The sequence below is a fragment of the Thalassophryne amazonica genome, chromosome 9 (genome assembly GCF_902500255.1).
Source record: "Thalassophryne amazonica chromosome 9, fThaAma1.1, whole genome shotgun sequence".
Classification (NCBI taxonomy): Eukaryota; Metazoa; Chordata; class Actinopteri; order Batrachoidiformes; family Batrachoididae; genus Thalassophryne; species Thalassophryne amazonica.
Window position 1 is genome coordinate 114782048 of NC_047111.1, and position 10721 is coordinate 114792768.

Below are 10721 nucleotides of genomic sequence, written 5' to 3' on the forward strand. Positions count from 1 at the left end.
CTGAAAACCTTCTAGGTCTCAATCAGGAGTACGAGAAAATGGGGATTCCAATTCTATTAAAGGTAAGATAGACTCAGTAACTTTGCTAGACAATAAACAAAAGAGACGCTAGACATCTGGTTTAACTTTACAAGGAAATTCAATCTAAGGAAAGATCAGAAAGTACTCAGATGTACGAGGGCTGTCAATAAAGTATAGGTCCTTTTTATTTTTTTCAAAAACTATATGGATTTCATTCATATGTTTTTACGTCAGACATGCTTGAACCCTCGTGCGCATGCGTGAGTTTTTCCACGCCTGTTGGTGACGTCATTCGCTTGTGAGCACTCCTTGTGGGAGGAGTTGTCGTCCAGCCCCTCGTCGGAATTCCTTTGTCTGAGAAGTTGCTGAGAGACTGGCGCTTTGTTTGATCAAACTTTTTTCTAAACCTGTGACACACATCGAAGTGGACACGGTTCGAAAAATTCAGCTGGTTTTCGGTGAAAACTTTAACGGCTGATGAGAGATTTTGAGGTGATACTGTCGCTTTAAGGACTTCCCACGGAGCGAGACGTCGTGCAGTGCTCCGAGGCGCCGTCGTCACCCTGTTTCAAGCTGAAAACCTCCACATTTCAGGCTCTATTGATCCAGGACGTCGTGAGAGAACAGAGAAGTTTCAGAAGAAGTCGGTTTCAGCATTTTATCCGGATATTCCACTGTTAAAGGAGATTTTTTTTAATGAAAGACGTGCGGACGGATTGCAGCGTCGGCTGGCAGCCGCCGCGACGCAAAAGCCGCCTGGATTTTACAAATGGCACAGGAAAAACACCTCTGTGTTGATAACCATTTGTAAAATCCAGGCGGCTTTTGATGGCTTTCAGTGGAGTGAGTATATGAGAAATGGTTTAACAGCTGGACATGTTCCAACTTGTCCTTAAGGCTTCCAACAGAGGTGTTTTTCCTGTGGCGGAGCGTCGCGCCGGCTGCGTCCCGATGCGTGGACCCGTCTGCACGTCTTTCATTAAAAAATCTCTCTTAATAGTGGAATATCCGGATAAAATGCTGAAACCGACTTCTTCTGAAACTTCTCTGTTCTCTCACGATGTCCTGGATCAATAGAGCCTGAAATGTGGAGGTTTTCAGCTTGAAACAGGCTGATGACGGCGCCTGGGAGTGCTGCACGACGTCTCGCTCCGTGGGAAGTCCTTAAAGCGACAGTATCACCTCAAAATCTCTCATCAGCCGTTAAAATTTTCACCGAAAACCAGCTTAATTTTTCGAACCGTGTCCACTTCGATGTGTCTCACAGGTTTAGAAAAAAATTTGATCAAACAAAGCGCCAGTCTCTCAGCAACTTCTCAGACAAAGGAATTCCGACGAGGGGCTGGACGACTCCTCCCACAAGGAGTGCTCACAGGCGAATGACGTCACCGACAGGCGTGGAAAAACTCACGCATGCGCACGAGGGTTCAAGCATGTCTGACGTAAAAACATATGAATGAAATCCATATAGTTTTTGAAAAAAATAAAAAGGACCTATACTTTTATTGACAGACCTCGTATAGCCTTTGATACCCAGTTCAAACCAGGTGAAACTGATGTCATATTCAAACAGTGGACAATGAAAGGTATTACGGCAGTTTGCACAGTATTAAAAAAAAATGGGAAATGCTGAGTTTTCAAAAAGACAAATTTAATCTTCAAAATAATTTCTTATTTAGATGTATGCAGCTTAGGGGTTATTATAATATGGAAGTGAAGTAATTTTTCATCTGTGGACGACTGGCAGGAACACGTGCAACTCAGTTGTGCAGGACCAATCATCTTGAAAGTGTTACTTAAAACTACAAGCAAGAGAAAAATATTAACGGTTAGAAAAAATAGTCGAGAGGAGTGGAGGCAAATGCCATAAACATCAGTGTTCCACAGGGGCCTCAGTTTGTGCTCGCTGGCAACATACATCTGAAATTAAATTTAAAAAAACAAACTAAATTAATTAATGTACACAGCTGTGCAAATGTTTTAAGCACCATACAGTTTTGCTAAAGATGTAGTGCTTCTGTTGTTTCTTCATCTGTGTGTCAACAGACTGGAAATCCAAATTCACCGGTTCTTTTCAGAAATATTGTTCCAGTAATCAGATGCTCAGTATTAAAAAAGTGAATAAATCCAGCCACATTTTCTTAGAATTTGGAGGGGACCACCTAAAAAAAAGTAGCTTTATTACCTGAAATGAATTATGAATTTTTGAAAAGTGGGGAAAAATGGTTAAACTTCACTTAGTTCTATTTATAAATATTATTTATGTACTTTTTTCAAAATAACATTTGTCATTTAACTGATTAGCTGTGATGAAACTGTATTAACTTAATACGTTGTTACAGAAGGAACCACTTCAGTTTTTGCTGCACTTCACACGCCCCATTCACTGACAGATTTAAAGTTCTGCATTAAGCAAAATCATTTTAATCTCACTCCTTCACTGTTCCACTGTTACCAGAGGTGGGAGCAAGTCACTGTCAGGTCAGTCTCAAGTCATCAATCTGCAAGTCCCAAGTTAAGTCTCGAGTCAGCTTGCAAACAATTGGTGGTCATTATGACTTGAGACTTGCTGATTCATGACTTGAGTGACTTGATGGTGATTTACTCCCACCTCTGCTGTTTACCAATAAATTTAAAAATTCTCCACTCGGCTCTTAACCACCAGACAAGAGTTAGACCTTTTTTCTCTTTTTTTTTTCTTCAGGCCTTCAGTATCTGAAGGAGAAGCCGCAGGAGGCGCAGAGTTCAGCAGGCAGCTCCTCCAAGCTGACTGTAACCCACAGGACTGTCGAGGACCTGGGCGGCGCTGATCCCGATGTCCAGCTCTGTTACTGCATTGAGGCCACCTTCATGGACATCATCAGCTCCACACTTCACAGACTGTAGATCAGTGTGTGTGCAGGGACCAGACTCTAACAGCTCTAAGCACCGCCTCCAAAACGCTTCTCAGGGGGCTGCCGTCGTCACCTGTCTGTTCAGTTCCTAATGGACTGTTGTCTCCTTTTGCTGAGGGCTCTTAGACACTGTCACCTAGTAATGGGATGTCCTGTAGGTCCACCTCAGTCTGGACACGGTCCAGTACTGAAAAATCCATTTACTACCCACAAGGCTTTTTTGTTTTGTTTTTTGATGAATCAGTCCATGTAAGAACTGTCTGACATTTTTAGAGTTTGTCACAGTTAATAGTGATGGAATACAGAAAACCTGTTATCTTGGGTCTGTTATCTTGACTGCTGTACACATATTTTGTAAGATGTTCAGAGTTCACACTTTTTTCTTAGTTGAAAAAAAAATTCAATGCCTTAAACTTGTACTTTTTAATGTATTTGTAATAAAACAAAGAAAACACAAATGAACTGGCACAGTGGTGCTAAGTGTCAAGCTTCAGTGTTTTCCTCATTTTTCAGTTATTTCTTTTGATAGGGATTTCATTTATCTTTGTTGTATGATTTTTCTGCTGCCATCATTTTCACGGAAATCTGTCCCCAGTTCATGTCAAGACAAAATGTCCCACTGATTCCTTGATGTCCTCATAAACATGGCGTCCTGCCGCCACAGAACATCGGTCGAGGACCGTTGATGGATGGGCTTCAGGACCTATATAGTACTTCATTTGGATGGTCCCAGTCAAGCCAGCTGTAAATGGCTACCACCCTTGGCTGAGGAAGTAACCTGTGATGGACTGGTGTCCCGTCCAGGAGGTTGCTGTAGATCAGGGGTGGGCAACTTGTTCGAGAAAGGGCCAAGAGGGTGCAGGTTTTCTTTGCAGCCACTGACTACACCAGGTGATTTCACTGCAGTGAAAAATCATGCAGTGATAATCATGATTATCACTTTGAGCAGATGGAATCAGTTAATCAGTGAAATCAGTATCAGTAGAAGAACGGAGAGAAGTCCAGGCACCGAGGACTCAATCCATTCACGGGGCGGGAGCGGCCGCCTGCAATCTGATTGGCTACCCTGTATGCTTCTCCATTGTCATTGGCTGTTGGTCATGTCAATCATTGTGCTCGATGTAAGTCTCCGTTGTGTGATCAAACGGAAACAAAACTGAAACCTAAAATAAGACTGCCGTGTATGAAACACTACAGAACTTTTATTTTGACACAAATTCAGGAAGTGGTTCTGCAGCTGCGCCGATTAAATGCTGTAGCTTCACCGATCACGGACTTTCCTCGTGTTGACAGCAGCGCGCAGTTCGAGAACACTGTATATTTCCATAATCTCTATAAATATGGGAGGGCCGGCCCAGGCACGTCTAAACGTGCAGCGGCCCACCGGGCAAAAGCCCAAAATCACAGATTATCAGTCCGAGCCTGGTTCCAGCTCAGCTTGAGACACAATGTTTCTGAGGCGTGCAGTGTTCCGTAAATAAAAAGCATGATTGCACAAGACTGGTAACGTGTGTGTGTCAAATTTGAGAGCCTGGTCAACTGTAACACCCAGATTTCTGACTGCTGAGTGAACAAAAGAGGATAGAGAGCCAAGGTTCTTCATCAATGAGGGAACAAACTCCTCAGGGGCACAAACAAGGACTTGGGGTTTTGCTGTATTAAGTGACAAATAATTAGCAGCCATCCAGTTTTTTTTATATGACATTAATACAGTTTTGAAAAACAGATGCCCTAGAAACATTTTGTGGAGAAAAGGAGATGTACAGCTGTGTGTCATCTGCATAACAATATGATACATCCTTAAAGGAACTAAAAATTTGTCCAAGTCCAACACATTAGTTACTGTGATTTACTTCTGTATGGAGGGGAGGCCTCAGTGACTGTAGTGATGAGTGGGAAGTGTACAGACATGCCCTTTTTTGTTAATTGCCTCATTCCATCGAGGGGAAAAGACCACCCACCTCATACATTTATGTACTTGTACTTCAGACTCACAAATGTGAATTAAGACTGAATAAAAAAAAAATTTGTATAAATACATGCATTAAAGTAGAAATTAATGTATAAATACATTTATTTAAACATGTATTGATTTATAAATTTATGTATTCAACTTCAGCTATTGGCTTTCACAATCAGTTATTCTGTAAATTATTTTTGTTTATTGGTTGCTGCTGTCTTGTGGATAGGGGCCATAAAATTCCATTAGATTATTAGAATACAGTATAAGCTGAATTGTATGACTACTCCAAAAAAGAAAATAACTTAACAGGGATAAAACAGAAAAGCAGCAAATCCTCACATCAGAGAGGCTGGGACCACAAAAAGCTTTTCCTTCACAAGCAACACAAACAATCTATTAAAATAACTGACATTAATTTTTCTACCAATTAATTAATTTCAGCACTAAAACTAGAAAACTAGACATAAATTTGGATTTTTGAACAAAATGATTCTTGGTTTGCTTTGGTATTAACATATATGTATATTTAACATATGTCCGTTAGTTGATTGATGCAGTTATTCAGTTTTTGCTCACCAGGGGGCAGTGTTGTCACACCCACAAACAGCAGGTTTCAGCCAGTTCATGACATCAAACCATCATCAGTGAAGAACTGAGCAGCAGCTGGTGAGACTCCAAAGACTTTGAGAAGTAATAACAGACATCACTGTTACAGGACTGACAAAATGTGCCGTTCGGAAGGTGAGAATTAAACAAAAACTCAGTGAATTTTTACATTAACGTGTATGTATGCAGCAGAATAAACTGTAATAGTTCATCTCCAAACAAGCAGAAGGTTTTTGAACGCTGCATGGATGAAACCAAGTGAGGGGACAGAAAGAAAAATAATGAAAAAGACGTAAATGACAGATATGTTTGTATCCTGTGGTGTTTTTGTCCTGGAGCAACGCTGGCGGCTCTGATCTGTTTGTGATGTTTGCTGTTGTTATTGTTGTGTTATGATGCTGTGAGTGAGGTTGAAGTCACAGAGCTGTTTTGTTTTCAGCAGAGATGCGTCTGTAGTTCGAACACCCATAGCTCCTAAATCACAGTCTTGTCGACTCCTCTGCATACTGCAGGAAAAGCATGCTGGGAAACACAATAAGCATCTTTTTGAACAAAGTAGAAAAGCTGCTTTCTGTTCAACCTGGAGACAGCAGGGGAGACAAAGAACTCCAGGTGAACGTTAAGACCGCCACAGGGTAATGAATGACGGAGAACACATCCGTTCTGTCTGCTGTGAAATCAGCAGGTCTGTGGCTCAAACTGGGACGGAGCCCCGGCCCATCACACACGGGTAGACATCTCACACGCCATGCAGATGTTTTATAAAGTGATACACCTCAACCTCATCAGTGTGGTGACCACTTACTGGTGAGGATGTCTCTTGATTGATTTCCAGACAGGATGGTGGATGCGGAGAAAATCTACATCCAGAGTTGATCTAGAGACGCCTCTGCATGGGTTTGTTTAACATGAGAATGTTGTTGCATGGTCCATGTGTTTGTTTCCATGTGTCCATGGGGAGGAAATCCCAGACGATTGGGTTGTGCAGACCTGCTGCAGCCTTCATCTGCCTTCACAACCCTTGGGTTACAAACCATCACCTCCTTCTCCTGATCCAGTGTTGAAGACTTCTTGTTTCACCATAATCCCATGTTCAGGGTTCCTGTTGGGCCTTCATGGTTACTGTAGCAACCACGGAGCACCCAAGGTCCCCTTCGTTTTTCATCCCAACAGGCAATCCTCTACTTGACCCATTACCCAGGTGTCACGACATTGACAAGGTGTTGGATTTTGACACCCACACCACAACCTAAAGCTACACTCACAACCAGTCGAGTTTGGTGCCATTTCTTGATACAAGCCGAGTTACAGCTCTGCGCATCAAGGCCAATTTCCCCAATCAGCTCTCACTTGGGAAGCATCACTTGAAAACATCACTTGACCATGAAAGCGGGGCCTCATGATGCTTCTGACTTTTTGGGTTTTAAGCAGGAGGTGTCAGAAAAGTTACCACAGGAATACCTGGCTTGTGGCAGCCAAGTGTTCATCGCAGCGTCACTTTTTGATCCTTTGATGTCGATTCTTCCTGTCATCATGAAGCAGAATTCACCAAGCGTTGGATTGTTCATCCACTAACAGGGAACATTCCCCAAACTGTCAGGCAATTTGTCATGTCACTGCATCCTGCTTTGTCCCGCTGGACGTCATGCTATATAAAATAGTCATTTCTTATCTGATGACGCATTTGCTCTCAGAACTTGGCTGATGAAACCATTCTCTCATCGCTCCTAGAATCACAGAAATGATCTACAAGTGTAGGTTGTCTTGCGCGTATCGTGTGGTGGAGAACGCATTTAGAATCTTGTCTCAAAGGTAATTACGTATTTCTAATCTTTATTTTGTAATGAAATGGTAAAACAGGTGCATTTTCATTCTTTCTTATGAGTTAGATAATGTATCTGTAAAGTTACGTTTATTATGGCTGTAACATCTTATATCTCAATCAAACGTGTCCCAGTCACTCTCATTTGTGACAACGAGGTCTAAACTGGCACTCTCAATGAACAGACTAAATTTGATCTGCATCTGATCCATATTGTGGATTTTGGATATTTGATTTTAACACTGAAAAGCCCTTTTGATCTATATTTTGTATTAAGCAATAAGGCCACTTCTAACTGGACTTTGACCTTGAAAGTTTTTTCCAGGGTAAAAATTTGTGGAATTGGAAGCTAGTGTTGGCGGAGGTTTCCGCTCTATGAGCGCAGCGCTCTAGTTGCATTATACTATTTCTTTTCCCAGGTTCAATACATTAGTCAAGGATGTGCAAACAAACAGCTTATTGGAAAGTTTCAAAACAGCCATTCTGCCTCTTTAGAAATCTCCCCGAGAACACCTGAGGGAAGCACTTAAATGGTGCTCTTAATGCACTTAGCTAGGTGTACACAACCCTGAGCTTTTTCAGCCAACATCACGGCTCGATTTGCTTTGTTTACTTGCTCGTAATAAATGTCGAGCCATTAAGAGGCGGCAGAAAACTCCACTTCAGCTTGTTACAAGAGTTGCTGAGTTGATCAGAGCCATCGGTCCCCGTCAGCGTCAGTCGCTCTTTGAAACAGCGGCAGGTACAATAAAAGTCACCACCTTCTGCAACCACTCAGACCAAACACAAAGTCAGTGTTTGACTCCGTCGTGCTCGTTGAGTTTAAAGGCTGCATTTGATTTACTGCAACTTGAAATGATGCCATTTTTTTCAGCTTCAGGTTTGCTTTATTGCTTTTTCATGAGTAACTAGAAGAAGAGCAGAAGAGTGAAAAAAAAGGTGTAAAAAGTCTGTTTTATTTGTTCAAGATAACTTAGGAAGAGCTTACAGAGTCATGGGGTCGTGGGACAGAGGTGTTTGGTGATACCCATACCTCTGCAGGAGAACAAAGATCCAAGTCTTCAGCGGAGCATCACTCGCTTGGTTAGAGAATAATGTGAACTATGAAGTGGCCTGTGTGTCTGTGCTTCATCCAGGATGCAGGTGCCTCAGTGGTGAGGACCCCAGCAGCTGGAGAAGGCCAAGGGCTCACCCAAGCGTTACCTGGCGGTGGGAGATGTACTAGTTGTCTGCCTGGGTGTTTGCCATTCAGGACTCAAGGGACTTGCATGGTGTCATTGATGTGGCAACACCAGTCCATGCACGCAGACCAGACCAGACCAGTCTCACGGATTGTTGTGATTCAGCAGCATGAAATATACAGTAGTGTTCAGAATAATAGTAGTGCTATGTGACTAAAAAGATTAATCCAGGTTTTGAGTATATTTCTTATTGTTACATGGGAAACAAGGTACCAGTAGATTCAGTAGATTCTCACAAATCCAACAAGACCAAGCATTCATGATATGCACACTCTTAAGGCTATGAAATTGGGCTATTAGTAAAAAAAAAAAAAGTAGAAAAGGGGGTGTTCACAATAATAGTAGTGTGGCATTCAGTCAGTGAGTTCGTCAATTTTGTGGAACAAACAGGTGTGAATCAGGTGTCCCCTATTTAAGGATGAAGCCAGCACCTGTTGAACATGCTTTTCTCTTTGAAAACCTGAGGAAAATGGGACGTTCAAGACATTGTTCAGAAGAACAGCGTAGTTTGATTAAAAAGTTGATTGGAGAGGAGAAAACTTATACGCAGGTGCAAAAAATTATAGGCTGTTCATCTACAATGATCTCCAATGCTTTAAAATGGACAAAAAAAAACAGAGACGCGTGGAAGAAAATGGAAAACAACCATCAAAATGGATAGAAGAATAACCAGAATGGCAAAAGCTCACCCATTGATCAGCTGCAGGATGATCAAAGACAGTCTGGAGTTACCTGTAAGTGCTGTGACAGTTAGAAGACGCCTGTGTGAAGCTAATTTATTTGCAAGAATCCCCCACAAAGTCCCTCTGTTAAATAAAAGACATGTGCAGAAGAGGTTACAATTTGCCAAAGAACACATCAACTGGCCTAAAGAGAAATGGAGGAATATTTTGTGGACTGATGAGAATAAAATTGTTCTTTTTGGGTCCAAGGGCCGCAGACAGTTTGTGAGACGACCCCCAAACTCTGAATTCAAGCCACAGTTCACAGTGAAGACAGTGAAGCATGGTGGTGCAAGCATCATGATATGGGCATGTTTCTCCTACTATGGTGTTGGGCCTATATATCACATACCAGGTATCATGGATCAGTTTGGATATGTCAAAATACTTGAAGAGGTCATGTTGCCTTATGCTGAAGAGGACATGCCCTTGAAATGGGTGTTTCAACAAGACAATGACCCCAAGCACACTAGGAAACCAGCAAAATTTTGGTTACAAACCAACAAAATTAATGCCTCACAGATGTAAAGAAATCATGAAAAACTGTGGTTATACAACTAAATACTAGTTTAGTAATTCACAGGATTGTTAAAAAAGCAGTTTAAACATAATAGTTTTGAGTTTGTAGCGTCAACAGCAGATGCTACTATTATTGTGAACACCCCCTTTTCTACTTTTTTTTCTTACTAATAGCCCAATTTCATAGCCTTAAGAGTGTACATATCATGAATGCTTGGTCTTGTTGGATTTGTGAGAATCTACTGAATCTACTGGTACCTTGTTTCCCATGTAACAATAAGAAATATACTCAAAACCTGGATTAATCTTTTTAGTCACATAGCACTACTATTATTCTGAACACTATTGTACATTAATCTGTTGGTTCGTCATATTGTCATGAAAGTGCAAAATTTTTGTCATGGGAGCACAAATTCATTCTAATTCATTCTGTGATGGCTGCACATAATTAAAAGTGCAGCGGGGGGTTGGGGGTAGTTATGGTTAGAGTTAGGGGTAGGAGTAGGGTTAGTAATAATGAGTTTAAAAAAAACACTCGTCATGAAAATTTGAATCATTTCGTGACGGGAGGACGAAGTAAAACATGAAACTGGGATGATCAGACCAGACCAGACTTGGAGCCTCATGTACAAAGCGGGCATACGCACAAAAACCTGCCATATGCCCGTCTCCAAGTCCATGTGCAGATGTATCAAAAGTGACTTGAGCGTGTAATGTGCAGTGTGTCAGGCAAAAATCCTCCCTGGTGTACACACGTTTTTACAGTTACTGTGCCACCGCCGACATGTAGAGGTGACGTAGGGAACAGTTAATAGTGTGAAAACAAGAAGTCATCAGAGTGATGTGCACATCAGAGACACACTGATGAGCATTTAACAAACCCATGTTTGCAATTACATGGGTGGATATAAAAAGCACGTGCAAAGTGATGCG

At 41.7% G+C, this 10721-nt stretch overlaps 1 protein-coding gene across 1 annotated transcript in view; it reads left to right on the top strand.

The window, feature by feature from the left end:
* ints2 (integrator complex subunit 2) overlaps positions 1-3343 on the top strand; it is a 71084-nt gene extending 67741 nt beyond the window's left edge. Inside the window, 1 exon segment of the mRNA XM_034179012.1 lies at positions 2726-3343. Coding sequence (XP_034034903.1) covers positions 2726-2907 — 182 coding nt within the window. The 3' untranslated portion in view covers positions 2908-3343.
* The last annotated feature ends 7378 nt before the right edge of the window (positions 3344-10721 follow it).